The sequence below is a fragment of the Mixophyes fleayi genome, chromosome 7 (genome assembly GCF_038048845.1).
Source record: "Mixophyes fleayi isolate aMixFle1 chromosome 7, aMixFle1.hap1, whole genome shotgun sequence".
NCBI lineage: Eukaryota > Metazoa > Chordata > Amphibia > Anura > Limnodynastidae > Mixophyes > Mixophyes fleayi.
Genome location: NC_134408.1, coordinates 69,219,161 through 69,237,324, shown reverse-complemented (window position 1 = coordinate 69,237,324; position 18,164 = coordinate 69,219,161). Strand labels below are relative to the sequence as shown.

The following is an 18,164-nucleotide window of genomic DNA, read 5'->3' as shown; positions in this document are numbered from 1 at the left end:
ACAAGCTCCAGGCTGACTGGGCTGGACCGTACACGATTTCAAAATGCCTGAGTGACATCACTTACGTGGCATCATTTGATAGCAATGGTAGGCGGCAGAGGACCTGTCACGTAAAAATGTTTAAGGCATACCACAAGTGTGTGAAGTCGGTAAGAGCAGTTTGCTGCTTGTCAACTGAGGAACCAGGAAGTGACCCACTACCTGACCTCCTCGTGGATTGCAGAGGTGAAGGTGGTATAGAGGAAGAGGGCTGGGATGATGTCACGGTCACTAGGAGTCTCGACCCAGAATTTACAAATAGTTGGCTATTACTCACCAGAGGCGCGGAGTCCAACACAGCGGCTGGTCTTCTCCAGGAACTCCTGCAAGGAAGTATGGGTTTTAGCGGCTTCCACTGTGCAGGTTGCGGCCCTCTGGAGAGTCTGGTAAATGGACGGGATACAGCAATACACGATGGGGTCAGATGGCTCTCACAGCTGGGTAGCAGGAGACACACTAGAACAGGGGTCGGGAACCTTTTTGACTAAGAGAGCCATGAAAGCAAAATATTTGGAAATTTATTTCAGTGAGAGCCATATAATATATTTTAAAAGTGAATTCAACTAAATGTCAGTATAAAACGCCTCTGAATTTATTCTTTTAAATAATGTTGTTATAATACTCACCATTAATGCGACTTCTGGTGCTGCATGGATTTGCTGATGTCTTTGTAGTCTGCTTGGTACTTGGTGAGGTTAAGCTTCATGCAAGCGTTGAGACTTTCATCCGTTAAACGTGATCGCAGATTGGACTTGATGTTTTTAAGATGTGAGAATGACTGCTCACATGCATACGTAGATCCAAACATGGTCAACACAGCAATACTCACACGCTGCAGTGTGTGGTATGTGACAGGAAGCGCGTTCCAAGTTTTGAGAATCAGCTGGTCTTCGGGTTGAAGTTTTTTCATTTCTGTCCACATGTGCTTGCTCGCCAACTCCGCTTTCTGTCGTGTGATTCTTTCCAAATCTTCATTCAGTGACTTGAACTTATTCACCCACATGTCTGAGGCCTTCAGGTCAGCCACTTCTGCTTCAAAATCTCTGACGGAGACACCAGCAATGTAACTCAGGTCGGCTGTGTTCAGTGAACACTCGGTTGGATGGGTGATGAACTTAAAAAGACGAGCGTGCTCACGAAATTCTGTAAAGCGTGCTTTGAAGGACCGTAGGAGACTGGATGTGAAGCCAGCTAGCTGGTGGAGATCAAAGTTTTGAATGGGCTCACTTGCTGTGCATGCATCTTTAAACTGGCTCAGTTTTTCAAAATGTAGTAAACGACCTGTTTCAAGATCCATAATGAAGAGCTCTAGCTTGTTTTCAAAAGCAAACACAGCTTGTTGAAGGGATAACACTGTATTTCCAATGCCTTGCATTTTCACGTTGAGCTGGTTCAGATGTTCAGTCATATCTACAAGATAGTAAAACTTGAGGAGCCACTCAGTTTCGGCTAGCTCAGGATGCTCGATGCCTTTCATTTCAAGAAAAGTCTGGATTTCATTCAGGCAAGCCGCAAAACGGCTAAGCACCTTCCCTCTTGACAACCAACGCACATTGCTGTGCAAAAGCAGACCAGGATAGTTATTTCCAACTTCATCCAGCAGTGTTTTAAACTGGCGATCATTTAAGGCTCGGGCAGCAATAAAGTTGATCACACGAATGACCAGCGACATCACTTCGCCAAACTGCCCGTCACACATCTGAGCACAAAGTGCCTCCTGGTGTAGAATGCAATGGAAACTTAGGATGGGTCTATTTTCATGTTCACGAAGAAGCGCCACAAATCCTTTGTTTTTCCCCACCATACACGGAGCACCATCAGTACACACTGAGAGAAGTTTATCCATAGGTAGATTTTTTTCTTGAGCAAACTCCATGAAAGACTTGAATAAATCCTCACCTCTTGTGGACCCTTTTATTGCCAGAACAGCAAGACTTTCTTCGCGCAGTGTGTCATCAACAGCATATCTTGCAATCACGCTGAACTGCGACAAATGGCTCACGTCTGTTGACTCATCCAAAGCCAGGGAAAAGAACGGCGCTGCATTTATGTCCTTCACTTGCGTTTCCTCCACTTTGTTTGCCATCATGATGGTACGATCATGAACAGTTCTTGCCGACAGAGGCATGTCTTGTATCCGTTTGATTATCTTGTCTTTGTTCGGAAGATCATCAAAAAGTTCATTGGCTACATCCAGCATGAACGTTTTAGCATACTCGCCATCTGTGAATGGTTTTCCGTTCCTCACTATTGCTAAAGATCCAGCAAAGCTAGCGGAATTATAGTCACCTTGCCGGGTCCATACGCGGAGTTGCTGCTGGCTAGCTTGCACCCTGCTCAGTAGCTCTTGGGCCGCTTTCTTTCTGCTGTCTCCCGCAGGGTATTTTGATTCAAAGGTAGCATGGCGCGTGTCGAAGTGCCGCTTTACATTCGACCGTTTCATCGATGCAATTTTGTCATTGCAAATTAGACACACCGCAGAACCTGCTCTCTCCACAAAGGCGAATTCTTCGGTCCATTCGTCCCGAAATATACGATACTCATCATCTTTTTTTCTTTTCGCCATCTTCTTTGTCGAAGGGTTAGCTTTGAGCTAATGACCAGGGTTGCCAACTATAAAATACAGAATAAGCAACCAATTCGTAAAAAACAAGCCCAAAACAAGCCAAACACAATCCTAAAAAGCCCAAAAACAAGCCCAATATATATTATATATATATATATACACATATACACACACACACATATATATATATATATATATATATATATATATATACTTAGGATTTATTGATTATTATTATTTTTTTTTAAATATGCTTTACAATGACCCTCCTCCTTAGTGTCCATTATCCCCTCTGCTCTATTTCACACCCCCGTTCACACTCCATTCATACTTCATTCACACCCCCATTCATACTCTACTCTAGTTCACACCTTTTATACTTTACCTACACTCGATCTTCTCCCCTGCAGAGTACTCCTCCCCGGCTGTCCAGCAGATGAGGAAAAAAAAAAAGCCCAAAAAACCGCGACCCGCGGCAGACAAAAAAAAGCCGCGACAATTGGCAACACTGCTAATGACCGAGCAGACTGATTCAAAAGGGGGCGTTTACCTGTTTACCCAGCAACGGCCAACGTAGGCCAGTATCATCCAATTAAAATAATGGAAAATTGCTCCTACAGCAAACTGCAGCCCTGAACAGGACATGAGCAGTGAAAAATCGATCTGCGAGCCAGATGCAATCATCAAAAGAGCCACACCTGGCTCGCGAGCCATTGGTTCCCGACCCCTGCACTAGAAGAATAGGGTAGTCTCTGGATAGTAGAAGCTGTACAGGATTAGCAAATGATGATCGCAATGTCAAGGTGGTACTAATATAGGACACTAGGAGAGTATACTGCAGTAGACAGATTTCACCACTGGCGTGAAGAAGAGACTGGTCCAGATTGCAGTACGATACAAAGTAGCATGGAAAGGTCTGCGGCTGACAGGTATTACCACTTGCGTGAAATAGAGACATGTCCACATTGCAGGTATTGTACAAGGTAACGTGGAGAGGTCTGCGGCTGACAGGTATACCACTTGCATGGAGTAGAAACTTGTCCAGATTACAGATGAGATACAAAGTAGCGTGGAGAGGTCTGCAGCTGACAGATATTACCACTTGCATGGAGTAGAGACTTGTCCAGATTGCAGGTGCAATACAAGGTAGTGTGGAACTGTCTGCGGCTGACAGGTATAACCACTGGCGTGATGTAGAGACTTGTCCAGATTGCAGGTGTGATACAAGGTAGCGTGGAATGGTTTGCGGCTGACAGGTATACCCGATATATATCGCTGAATGCACAGGAAGATTCCACGGCAGGCAGGTAGCATGATACAGGAGCAATGGACTCCTTGATTACCTCAGAGGAATGAGGACCAAGAACAGGCAAAGGTAGTAGGGCTGAGGGAGTCTTAAATAGTGAGAGGTAATTAGTCATCCAATGAGGGGAGAGCGGAGGTTTTACCAGTCTTCCGATCTGCACATGCGCAAACGTATAGCTAAGATGGTGGATGGCCGTGGCGCGGCACGGGAGCCGGCAGGACAGAGAGAGCCCTAGATCTTGAGCCAGAGAGACCAGCAGACCAGTGAGTGACAGTACCCCCCCCCCTTTAAAGGTGGGCCCAGAACACTTAGAGCCAGGTTTGCCAAGAAATTTGGTGTAGAATTTCTTCAAAAGGGCAGGAGCATTGAGGTCAGAGGCGCGGATCCAGGAGCGCTCCTCCGGGCCAAAACCTTTCCAGTGGACCATGTAGAGAAGAACTCCTCTGGAAATTTTGGAAACGAGAATGTGATTTCGAATTCCTCGTCTTGTTGAAGTTGGACCAGAAGGGAAGTTGATGAAGGGACAGAAAATTGGTTAATGATGAGAGGCTTGAGTAAGGAGGCGTGGAATGAATTGGAGATGCGAAGATTCTTAGGCAACAATAACTTAAAGCAGACAGGGTTTATCACCTGAGTAATCTTGTATGGTCCAATGAAACATGATGCAAATTTCATAGAAGGAACTTTCAAACGGATATTCCTGGTGGAAAGCCATACACGACATCCCACTTTAAGTGCCGGAATAGCTCGCCTCTTTCTATCAGCAAAAAATGTATATCTCGAAGATACCTTCTTCAAAGAGGACCGGACTTGAGACCAAATAAAAGTGAATCTCCGACGTAACACGTTAACTGCAGGAACCTGGGTGGGAGGGAGGGAAGGAAATTCTGGAAGAGACGGATGATGACTGTATACGACAAAGAATGGTGTATTAGAGGTCGTTATGGGCAAACTCAGCCCATGGGAGTAGATCCGCCCAATTATCCTGATTGACTGAAGAAAAAAATTTCAAGAAAGTCTTTAGGTCTTGATTGACTCTCTCGGTCTGTCCATTCGACTGAGGATGGTATAAGGAAGACAGAGACAGACGAACACCCAAGGTTTTACAAAGGACGCGCCAAAACCTGGAAACAAATTGTACTCCTCTATCCGATACGATCTCAGATGGACATCCATGAATTCAAAATATTTCTTTGATAAAGTGGTCTGCCAATGTAGGGGATGAAGGTAACCCTACCAATGGAACAAAATGTGCCATTTTAGAAAACCTGTCCACGATTACCCATAGTTATATGAGTCCATGGTTTGGAAGGTATGGGTAAAGGTTGAAGAAGCCCGGCCGGAGCCATATGGGAAGATTTAAACTGAGAACAAGTATCACAGGCAGCGACAAAATCTTTGAGGTCCTTTCTCATAGTAGACCACCAATAACTTCGAGAGAGGATCTCCAGCGTTTTCCTTACTCCGGAATGGCCAGCAAAGCGGGATGAATGAAACCAAGAGAGAATCTTCTTTCGAAGGTGGGGGGGTACAAAAGTCTTCCCAGAGGGTGGAGTGGTAGCAGAAGAAGTAGCTAGAATCACGCATTTTGGATCAAGTATTGGATGATCTATGCGATCTTCAAGGTCTGAGGAAGGAGCAACCACCCGAGATAATGCATCCTCTTTCTTGTTCTTAGAGGCTGGTTTAAAGGTAATGATAAGATCAAAATGAGAGAAAAAGACTGACCATCTGTCTTGTCATGGATTCATACATTGAGCTGACTGTAGATAAAGAAGATTTTTGTGGTCTGTGAATATGGTTAACGGATGACGAGCCCCCTCCAATAGATATCTCCACTCCTCTAAGGCCACTTTAATAGCCAATAGTTCTTTATCCCCAATGGTGTAATTTCTCTCTGCAATTAGTAGACTTCGAGTGTAAAAGGCACAAGGATGGAACTTCTTTAATACCGAATTTTGAGACAAAATGGCCCCTAAACCAACATTAAAGGCATCCACTTCAAGGAAAAAAGGAAGAGTTACATCTGGTTGTTGAAGAATGGGGGCAGTAGAGAAGGCCTTTTTGAGAAAGTGGAATGCCTGGAGAGCATCAGGAGACAATTGTTTGGGGTTAGCACCCTTCCTGGTGAGGGAGACTATGGGTGAGACAACTAGAACTGCCTTCACTTTTTCAGGATCCATTTTCAGACCAACACCAGACACAATATAACCCAAGAAGGGTATTTGGGGTAATTCAAAAGAACATTTCTCCAATTTGCAAAATAATTGGTTTTTACGAAGTCTTGAGAGAACCTCAGCCACATGTTGACAATGAGAAGAAAGATTCTGGGAAAAGATCAGTATGTCATCTAGATAAAGAACAACACACACATACAGAAGGTCCCGGAAGATCTCATTCACGAATCCTTGGAAGACAGCAGGGGTGTTACATAAACCAAATGGCATGACAAGATATTCCCACCATCCCAGGTGTTAAAAGCTGTCTTCCATTGGTCTCCAGCCTTGATCTGGATCAAGTTGTAAGCACCGCAGAGGTCTAGTTTGGTAAATATCCGGGCTCCTTTGATTCGATCAAAGAGTTCAGTGATCAGCGGAATTGGGTAACGGTTTTTTGATGGTTATCGCGTTAAGGCCTCGATAATCTATACAAGGTCTTAAGGAACCGTCCTTTTTTTTTAACAAAGAAGAAGCCCGCTCCTGTGGAAGAAGTAGATGGACAAATGAATTCTCTATGGAGATTCTCCTTAATGTAATCTGACACAGACTGGGTCTCAGGTAACGAAAGGGGATATACTCGACCTCTAGGAGGAATTTTCCAGAGTTGTAGATCTATCGGACAATCCCAGGCCCGGTGAGGCGGAAGACGCTCCGACTGTACTTTGTCAAATACATCAGCGAAAGGAGCATACTGTGGAAGGAGACCAGACAGAGGAGAATCCAAAGAAGATGTAGACTGTTTCACTGGGAGGACTTAAGTAAGACATCTATGCTGGCACGCAGGTTCCCATGATACAACTTGTGGTGAATTCCAATCAATTTGAGAAGAATGAAGTTGGACCCATGGAAGGCCCAGAACCAGAGGACTAGTAGTAGTCGGAAGGACCAGCAGGGAGATTTGCTCTTGATGTATGACCCCAACTTGAAGAGATAGGGGGATGGTTCTTTTGGTGATGATTCCATTGGCAATCCGTGACCCATCAATAGCGGTGATAACAATGGCCTTTTCCAAAGGAATCATTGGTATAGACCACTGAAGTACTAGATGAAATTCCCTGCTGCTTCGGAATCCAGGAGTGCCTGAGATGTAAAAGAACTGATTGAAATGCAAATAGTGACCGAGAAAGAGCAAGTCTTAGAATCCATATGAAGTAGAGAGGATTCCAGAGACCCCAAACCTTACCTCTCCAGAACAGGTTAGGGCCTTGTGTTTCCCAATTTCTTGGGACATGAATTCAGAACATGGTTGGGTCAGAACAATAAATACAGAGTTTATTTTTAAACCATCGCTCCCTCTCTTCCCGGAGTTAATCTGGAACGTCCCAACTGCATAGGTTCTTGCGGTAGAGAGGGGTGACGAAATCGGAATGCCAAGCAGACTGGTGTCTTAGGCAGGGACTCACTTTCAGAAGTTCTTTCCCGAAATCTCATGTCCACTCGATTGCACAAAGATATCAAAGCATCCAAGGAGGAAGGTAACTCTTGCGATGGCAACACATCTTTAATTTTGTCAGAAAGGCCTTGCCAGAAGGCAGCTATTAATGCCTCGTTATTCCACTGGAGTTCAGAAGAAAATGTTTGGAATTGAATCACATACTGAGAGATTGAGCGAGACCTTTGTCGCAGCCGGAGGATACTAGATGCAGTCGAACTGACACGTCCAGGCTCATCGAAAATTCTTCGAAATGTAGCGATAAAAGCAGCACTATCTCTTAAAAGAGGGTCATCTCTTTCCCAAAGTGGGGAGGCCCATGCCAGGGCCTGTCCAGAAAAGAAATAAATCATGTATGCCACTTTAGAGCGATGAGTAGAGATATTTTGAGGCTGGAGTTCAAAGTGTATGAAACACTGATTGAGAAAGCCCCTGCAGGTTTTAGGGTCTCCATCGAATTTGGAAGGCGTAGGCAGATGCAGCACAGAAGCTGTAGACACCTGGGGTGGCTCAGGGGATTGAGAAACCAGTGGAGGATTCAAAACCTGAGAAGGGGTTGTGATTTGCAAGGAGTCTACCCGGGATACTAGAGACTGGAAATATTGCAGTAATTGACGCTGAATGGCATCTTGTTGTTCCACCTGAGTGACCAGATGTTGTAGTAGGTCTTTAGCTGTAGGTTCCGAACCTGGGTCCGTCATGGCCTGTTCTTACTGTCACGGGCACTAGGAGTTCTACCCAGGATTCACCAGATGATAATGCTTACTAGAGGGGAGGGGTTTACACAGCGATCCTCTGGGCAGTAGGGTGAATAGTAGGAACGTTATATAACAGCAGATGGAGAGAGAATGTCAATGGAGTAGATAGGAGTCAGCGACTCGCAGCTATAATGGTAGGAAAGTCAGCGATTTACAACTATAGGGGAGAGGCAGGTGTCAACCAAGAAGAGCAGAGCGGATGTAAATAGGTGAAGGAAGGTAACGGGAGAGTCAGTGGTCTGTGGATAGCAAGTTGTACCGCTGCTGTGATGAGAAGACTTGTCCAGGTGCAGGTAGGTTGTGGGAGAGTCAGTGGTCTGCGGATAGCAAGTTGTACCACTGCTGTGATGGGAAGACTTGTCCAGGTGCAGGTAGGTAGCGGAGGAGTCAGTGGTCTGCGGATAGCAAGTTGTACCACTGCTGTGATGGGAAGACTTGTCCAGGTGCAGGTAGGTAGCGGGGAAGTCAGTGGTCTGCGGATAGCAAGTTGTACCACTGCGAGGAGGTGAGGACTAGTCCAGGTGCGGATAAGTAGAGTAATAGTAATAGTCTATGGCTGTATGTATACAGCTGGAGAGCAGAGAAGCTTGTCCAAACAGATATGCAGGGTAATAGCTAATAGTCTATAGAGGGTATGTATACCGCTGCTGAGTAGAGAGGCTTGTCCAAAGCAGATATGCAGGATAACAGCTAATTGTCTATAGCGGGTATGTATACCGCTGCTGAGTAGAGAAACTTGTCCAAAGTAGATATGCAGGATAACAGCTAATAGTCAATAACAAGTATGCATACCGCCGCTGAGTAGAGAGGTTTGTCCCAGAGCAGACACAGCAGGAGAGCTAGGAGGCTGTAGCGGGTATGGGAACCGCCGGTGAGTAGAGCAGGTAATCCAGCAGGAAACTGAAGACACGAGCCGGACACAGGAAACACCTTCAGAGACTCACAGGGAGTGAGAATCAAGATCAGGCAACGATACAAAGGCCACAGGTGCCTTAAATAGGGAGAGGTGATTGATCCACCAATTAGGTTAAAAGCAAGGTCATAAGAGTTCAGGGATCCTGCACATGCGCAGTCCTATCAAGATGGCGGCTGGCCGCGGCTCAGGACAGGCGCCGGCAGGAAGGAGAGAGAACCACGCACAAGAGCAGAGGCACTCACGGTCCAGTGAGTGACAGTACCCCCCCTTTTAAAGGTGGGCGCAGAACACTTGGAACCGGTTTTGCCCGGAAATTTGGAGCAAAATCTCTTTAGAAGAGCTGGAGCATTGAGATCATCTGCACGGATCCAAGAACGCTCCTCTGGACCAAAGCCCTTCCAATGCACTAGGAAGCGAAGAACTCCTTGCGAAATTTTGGCATCCAGAATATGATTAATCTCGAACTCCTCCTCCTGATGAACTTGTACTGGCCGAGGTGCTGAAGGAGGAACAGTTAAACGGTTGATGATAAGAGGCTTGAGTAATGACACATGGAAGGCAATGGAGATACGAAGGTTCTTAGGTAATAGTAATTTGAAGCACACGGGATTTATCACCTGAGTGATTTTATATGGGCCAATGAAACGGGGAGCGAACTTCATGGATGGAACCTTCAGGCGAATATTTTTGGTAGAAAGCCATACGCGGTCTCCAATTTTAAGTGGTGGAATAGCTCGCCTCTTTTTATCAGCAAAACACTTGTATCTGGCAGATGTCTTCTTCAGGGAGGATTTAACCTGAGACCAGATAGTTTTGAAACTCTGACATAAATTCTCCACCGCAGGAACTTGGGTGGGAGGGAGGGCAGGAAATTCTGGGAGAGACGGATGGTGACCGTATACCACAAAGAATGGAGTTTTTGAAGATGACTCGTGATACATATTGTTGTGGGCGAATTCAGCCCATGGAAGTAAATCTACCCAATTGTCTTGGTTGGCTGAGGAGAACATTCTTATGAAAGTCTTAAGATCTTGGTTGACTCTCTCGGTCTGTCCATTTGATTGAGGATGGTAGGAGGATGATAGTGACAGTCGGATACCCAAGGTCTTGCAAAGGGCTCGCCAGAATCTGGAGACGAACTGCACTCCTCTATCTGAAACAATCTCAGATGGACAGCCATGAATCCGAAAGATCTCCTTGATAAAATGGTCAGCCAAAGTAGATGAGGAAGGTAATCCAGTCAAAGGAACAAAATGGGCCATTTTAGAAAATCTATCCACCACTACCCAGATGGTATTGCATCTTTTGCTAGGAGGAAGATCGGTGACAAAGTCCATACTAATATGGGTCCATGGTTTGGAGGGAATGGGTAGTGGTTGAAGTAGTCCCGCCGGTGTTCTGCGGGGGGTTTTGAATTGAGAGCAAACCTCACAAGCGGCCACAAATTCCTTGACATCTCTCCTAATAGAGGGCCACCAGTAGCTCCGAGAAGGGATTTCTAATGTCTTCCATTCTCCCGAATGTCCAGAAAAACGGGAAGAATGATACCACGATAATATTTTTTTACGTAGAGGTGGTGGCAAATGGTAGCACCTTGGTGGAAGAAGTGGCCAGAGTCACACATTTGGGATCCAATATGTTATGATCAGAACAATCCTCAGTGTCAGAGGAAGCCACAAACGCCTGAGATAAGGCGTCTGCTTTTCTATTCTTTGAAGCTGGTTTGAAGGTTATGATAAGCTCAAAGCGGGAAAAGAAAAGTGACCATCTTGCTTGACGAGGATTCAAGCATTGAGCTAACTGGAGGTATAGAAGGTTTTTGTGATCAGTAAAAATAGTTACAGGGTGACGAGCCTCTTCCAGCAGATATCTCCATTTCTCTAACGCCGCTTTTATGGCCAACAACTCCTTATCCCCGATGGTATAGTTCTTTTCTGCAGGGAGAAGACCTCGAGAGTAGAAGGCACAAGGATGGAATTTCTGTTGCTCCGATCTTTGGGATAGAATGGCCCCTAGACCAACATTAGAGGCATCTACTTCTAGGAAGAAAGGAAGGGTCACATCAGGCTGTCGAGCGGGAGAGAACGCCTTTTTGAGGAAGTGAAAGGCTTGAAGGGCCTCGGACGACCATTGCTTAGTATTAGCGCCCTTACGGGTCAGAGCCACTATTGGAGAAGCAATGGAGGAAAAACCTTGAATGAAGCGTCTGTAGTAGTTTGCAAATCCTAGGAAGCGTTGAATTGCTCGGAGGGTAGTTGGCTGGGGCCAACGTAGCACAGCATTCACTTTCTCCGGATCCATTTCTAGACCTACTCCGGACACAATATATCCCAAGAATGGAATCTGGGATAACTCAAAGGAACATTTTTCTAACTTGCAGAATAGTAAGTTTCTCCGGAGTCTAGAAAGGACCTCTGCCACATGTTGATGATGAGAGGGCAGATCCTGAGAGAAAACTAATATATTGTCCAGATAGACGACGACACAAACATACAACAAGTCCCGGAAGATCTCATTCACGAATCCCTGGAAGACAGCTGGGACGTTACACAAGCCGAAGGGCATAACTAGATATTCATAGTGTCCATCCCTGGTGTTAAAAACTGTCTTCCATTCATCTCCGGACTTGATCCAGATTAAGTTATAAGCTCCACGGAGATCAAATTTGGCTCTCTTAATGCGGTCAAAGAGCTCGGTAATTAGCGGGATAGGGTACCGATTTTTAATGGTTATAGCATTAAGCCCATGATAGTCTATACAGGGTCGTAATGACCCATCTTTCTTCTTATCAAAAAAGAGAGGGAGAGGTGGAGGGTCGGCTAAATCCACGATGGAGAGTCTCCTTGATATAATCAGATGTTGCCTGAGTCTCTGGTAGTGAGAGAGGGTACACACGGCCCCTTAGGAGGGTTTTTGCCAGGTTGTAAGTCTATCGGACAATCCCACTGAGTTTTATCGAACACATCCGCAAAGGACGCATACTGTGGAGGAAGACCCAGCGGACAGGGTGTTATAGAAGATTGATTTACTTTGAGTGGAACAACTTGAGTCAGACATCTATGATGACAATCCGGACCCCAGGAAGTGACTTGAGGAGTGTTCCAGTCAATCTGTGGAGAATGAAGTTGAAGCCATGGAAGGCCAAGTACAATGGGACTGGTGGTAACAGGAAGGACCAAGGACCAGCAAGGAAATTTCCTCCTGGTGTAAGGCTCCGATTTGAAGGGACAACGGAGTCGTACATTGAGTGATAAGTCCATTAATTATGCGAGAACCATCGATAGCGGTGACAGCGATAGCTGCTTTTAAAGGAATCACTGGTAGGGACCATTGATTCACTAGAGAACTAGAAATAAAGGTTTCAGCAGCTCCAGAGTCTAGAAGCGCTTGAGACATAAACGACTTGGTAGTCATGGAAATGGTAACATCAAAAGCACAAACTTTAGAATCCATAGAACATGGAGAGGATTCCAGAGACCCTAACCTTACCTCTCCAGAACTGGTTAGGGCCTGGCATTTCCCGACCTTCTGGGACATGAGTTCAGCATGTGAGTAGAGTCAGCGCAATAGATGCAGAGTCTATTCTTCACACGTCGCTTCCTCTCCTCAGATGTTAGTTTAGAACGTCCTACCTCCATGGGTTCTACTGTAGGTGGGAGATGACGAACTTGAGATGCTGGGCGAACAGGCCCTTTGGAAGAATTTACTCTTTCGGAATCTCTCTCACGAAATCTCATGTCTACTCTGTGGCATAGAGAAATCAAGTCGTCCAAGGAGAAAGGTCACTCTTGTGAGGTCAGTGCGTCTTTGATCTTGTCAGCAAGACCCTGCCAGAAGGCAGCTATCAGCGCCTCAGTGTTCCATTGGAGCTCGGAGGCAAGTATCCGAAATTGGATGACGTACTGGGCCACTGACCGGGATCCTTGGCATAGTCGGAGAATACTGGAAGCTACAGAGATAACACGACCAGGTTCGTCAAAAATTCTTTGAAATGTAGAAATAAACAGGGCACTATCTTCCAATAAAGGGTCATTTCTTTCCCACTGAGGGGAGGCCCATGCGAGAGCCTGTCCGGAAAACAAAGAGATGAGATAGGTCACTTTAGAACGATGAGTAGAAAAGTTGTGAGGTTGGAGTTTGAAATGAATGGAACATTGGTTAAAAAAGGTTTTCGGGTCTCCATCATACTTAGAGGGAGTAGGCAGGTGTAGCGTAGAAACGGTAGACACCTGGGCTGGCACTGGGGAAGAAGAAGATACTGGAGGATCAACAGTAGCTGATACATTTTGCACAGGGTCTCCTCAGGAGGCTAAAGCCTGAAAACATTGGAACAACTGTTGCTGCCGAACATCTTGTTGTTCAATCCGAGTAACCAGGTGCTGCAGCATCTCCCTAGCTGTTGGTTCCGATCCTGGGTCTGTGATGGCCTGATCTTACTGTCACGGGCACTAGGAGTTCTACCCAGGATTCACCAGATGATAATGCTTACCAGAGGGGCGGGGTTTACACAGCGATCCTCTGGGCAGTAGGGTGAATAGTAGGAACGTTATATAACAGCAGATGGAGAGAGAATGTCAATGGAGTAGATAGGAGTCAGCGACTCGCCGCTATAATGGTAGGAAAGTCAGCAACTTGCAACTATAGTGGAGAGGCAGGTGTCAACCAAGAAGAGCAGAGCGGACGTGAATAGGTGAAGGAAGGTAACGGGACAGTCAGTGGTCTGCGGATAGCAAGTTGTACCGCTGCTGTGATTGGAAGACTTGTCCAGGTGCAGAAAGGTAGCGGGGAAGTCAGTGGTCTGCGGATAGCAAGTTGTACCACTGCGAGGAGGTGAGGACTTGTCCAGGTGTGGATAAGTAGAGTAATAGTAATAGTCTATGGCTGTATGCAGCTGGAGAGCAGAGAAGCTTGTCCAAACAGATATGCAGGGTAACAGCTAATAGTCTATAGCTGGTATGTATACCGCTGCTGAGTAGAGAGGCTTGTCCAAAGCAGATATGCAGGATAACAGCTAATAGTCTATAGCGGGTATGTATACCGCTGCTGAGTAGAGAAACTTGTCCAAAGCAGATATGCAGGATAACAGCTAATAGTCAATAACAAGTATGCATACCGCCGCTGAGTAGAGAGGCTTGTCCCGGAGCAGACACAGCAGGAGAGCTAGGAGGCTGTAGCGGGTATGGGAACCGCCGGTGAGTAGAGCAGGTAATCCAGCAGGAAGCAGAAGACACGAGCAGGAGAGCTAGGAGTCTGTAGCGCGTATGGGAACCGCCGATGAGTAGAGCAGGTAATCCAGCAGGAAACTGAAGACACGAGCCGGACACAGGAAACACCTTCAGAGACTCACAGGGAGTGAGAATCAAGATCAGGCAACAATACAAAGGCCACAGGTGCCCTAAATAGGGAGAGGTGATTGATCCACCAATTAGGTTAAAAGCAAGGTCATAAGAGTTCAGGGATCCTGCACATCTGCAGTCCTATCAAGATGGCGGACGGCCGCTGCTCAGGACAGGCGCCGGCAGGAAGGAGAGAGAACCACGTACAAGAGCAGAGGCACTCACGGTCCGGTGAGTGACACTTACTTACTGTCACGGTCACTAGGAGTCTCGACCCAGAATTTACCAATAGCCTAACACAGCGGCTGGTCTTCTCCAGGAACTCCCGCAAGGAAGTATGGGTTTTAGCGGCTTCCACTGTGCAGGTCGCGGCCCTCTGGAGAGTCTGGTAAATTGACGGGATACAGCAATACACGATGGGGTCAGATGGCTCTCAGAGCTGGGTAGCAGGAGACACACTAAAAGAATAGGGTAGTCTCTGGAGAGTAGAAGCTGTACAGGAACAGCGAATGATGATCGCAATGTCAAGGTGGTACTAATATAGGACACTAGGAGAGTTTACTGCAGTAGACAGATTTCACCACTGGCGTGAAGAAGAGACTGGTCCAGATTGCAGTACGATACAAAGTAGCATCGAAAGGTCTGCGGCTGACAGGTATTACCACTTGCGTGGAGTAGAGACTTGTCCAGATTGCAGGTATGATACAAGGTTACGTGGAGAGGTCTGCGGCTGACAGGTATTCCACTTGCGTGGAGTAGGGACTTGTCCAGATTACAGGTGAGATACAAAGTAGCGTGCAGAGGTCTGCAGCTGACAGGTATTACCACTTGCGTGGAGTAGGGACTTGTCCTGATTGCAGGTGCAATACAAGGTAGCGTGGAACGGTCTGCGGGTGACAGGTATAACCACTAGCGTGGTATAGAGGCTTGTTCAGATAGCAGGTGCGATACAAGGTAGCGTAGAATGGTCTGCGGCTGACCGGTATTATCCATTGCGTGGAGTAGAGACTTGTCCAGATTGCAGGTGCGATACAAGGTAGCGTGGAACGGTCTGCAGCTGACAGGTATAATCACTTGAGTGGAGTAGAGACATCTCTCAGAGCTGGGTAGCAGGAGACACACTAGAAGAATAGGGTAGTATCTGGAGAGTAGAAGCTGTATAAGAACAGCGAATGATGATCGCAATGTCATGGTGGTGCTAATATAGGACACTAGGAGAGTATACTGCAGTAGACAGATTTCACCACTGGCGTGAAGAAGAGACTGGTCCAGATTGCAGTATGATACAAAGTAGCATGGAAAGGTCTGCAGCTGACAGGTATTAGCACTTGCGTGGAGTAGAGACTTGTCCAGATTGCAGGTGTGATACAAGGTAGCATGGAACGGTCTGCGGCTGACAGGTGTACCCGATATATCTCTGAATGCACAGGAGGATTCCACAGCAGGCAGGTCACACGATTCAGGAGCAATGGACTCCTTGGTTACCTCAGAGGAATGAGGACCAAGAACAGGCAAAGGTAGTAGGGCCGAGGGAGTCCTAAATAGTGAGAGGAAATTAGTCATCCAATGAGGGGAGAGCGGAGGTTTTACCAGTCTTCCGCTCTGCACATGCGCAAACGTATAGCTAAGATGGTGGACGCCCGTGGCGCTGCACGGGCGCCGTCAGGACAGAGAGAGTCCTAGATCTTGAGCCAGAGGGACCAGCAGTCCAGTGAGTGACAGATGAGCAGTTGAGTGCCCGCAAGAGGGAGCAGCTCGAGTCAATACTTTGGCTCTTTGCAACTCAGTTCAGTAGAAAGCCCGGTTGTACTTCTTTGGGGATGCGCCACGTGGACACTAATGTGCATGTGTAAATATTATTAGCTTTGCATTGCATGTAAATCCATGTTTGGGTAAACAAATTGCATCCTGATTCTAAAAATAGCTCAGACCTCAGCGGGCTGGCTTACCATTAGAGGCTGTGTTCAAATCTGTATAAAAAGCACTGTCTTGTATTGAAAATTATTCTTCTGTTCCATCTGACCTGATCACCAGTACCTTCAATCAGTGTGCTTGCAAATAGACATCACTTGCTTCAAAGACCTGTTTGAAAATGTCTTTCCAAGCTGAAAATCCTGTGACCTACAGATTAGACCCAAAATCAAATCCGTTTCCGGCGGTTTCTGAGGTTTGGACCCAACATCCAGTACCACCGTTCTGCCCGCTATCCAGCAGCTCTGGCCAGTGTGATAAGCCAGGGGGGATTCATCCACAGCAACCCTGATCCATAGGAAGATGTCAGGGATACCAGCCCAGGTACACCAGTAACGGGGTACACTCGCAGCGTTAGTTATCCAAAAGAAACCCGGTTCTGGATGCCGGTAGAGGAGTCCAGTGGTGGCAGCATTTGTAAGCCCCTCCTACTGCAGTGAGAGTGCGCATTTGGAATAACAAAAGGAAACGGTGGAAAACTAAGCCTAGATGGTTTCCAGCAACAACAGGGTGTCCATCCTGTCAGAGTATCTATTTGAATTTTAACTATGTTTAACAAAGAAACTAAATACAACATTGTTTTCACCAGAGGGACTACTAACTAGCTTTTGTTCACCTTGGACACTGCTTGAAATCACTTTATGCTGATGTCCCTCTTGGGTCTGGCAAGGCATGCTGCTGAAAATTAGGTACCATTTGTTTACCTGTTTTACTAAGGAACAGGGTGCACCTTACGTTTTCTTAAAGTTTTAAACGGTTTTTAATTGCCGTCTTTACGTATTTCTCCAATTTCTTTTATAGAATCGCTACAGCAGCTTCTTCCATTTTCATTTTTTGAGTAGCAATATACCACACTTCTTTGTGCATTCTTATTTCTGTAAATAGATGTCAAACTTTTATTAATCATACTAATCGTTATTGTTACCGTTAATTACTGATACTGTTTACTAACTAGATTTAAACATTTTTAATAACCATTTTTAATAATTTTTGTTAATGTTCTTTCACATTCTCAAAAGCCTTCTTTGCTCTTTATTTTTTTGGATTTGTAATTTTGTCCTTTTTTCCTGAGTTTATTACTGATCTGATTTATGAGTTTCTGCATAATCACTTATTTTCTGTGATTAACTTTTCAGTATTTTCCCTTAGTCATACTGGTCCAGCACTCTTACCATCATCTCCATTTCCCTTGGGCTCATTCACTTTGCTATTTTAATGTTCGACAATTGCATTCCTTCTTCTTCATCCCCCTCTACTCCTTCATCACTTCTGTCAATTTTCTCCTGCACCTGCTCCTCATCCACCATCATCTATCGTACCGCCGCCGCCAGACTGGCTCCTCTATAATTTTATAGACACAGACATGGGTGTTCGCAGTTCGTATGGACCAATTACGGCAGCTACAGAATGGGGCTTATTCATGTATAATAACCTTGTGCTTGCAGATGTGTCAGAAATAATTTGCCCTGAACTTTCCGTAGAATACAAATGGATACCACAAATGTTTTACCTGATTTCATCGGTATTACAGCAAGGTACGTACTTTATAGCCCAAGACTTTCTGTAGTTTTTGTTTACGGTTGTGTATGTAAAATATGATAGTACATTTTTTTTTTGTTTT

The 18,164-nt window shown here is 45.8% G+C and overlaps 1 protein-coding gene across 1 annotated transcript; it reads right to left on the bottom strand.

The window, feature by feature from the left end:
• Positions 1–667: 667 nt before the first annotated feature.
• LOC142098506 (general transcription factor II-I repeat domain-containing protein 2-like) lies at positions 668–2,605 on the bottom strand. The gene has a single exon (XM_075181346.1). It carries the CDS (start codon positions 2,603–2,605, stop codon positions 668–670), a length of 1,938 nt encoding a protein of 645 aa, XP_075037447.1.
• Between the last annotated feature and the right edge of the window lie 15,559 nt (positions 2,606–18,164).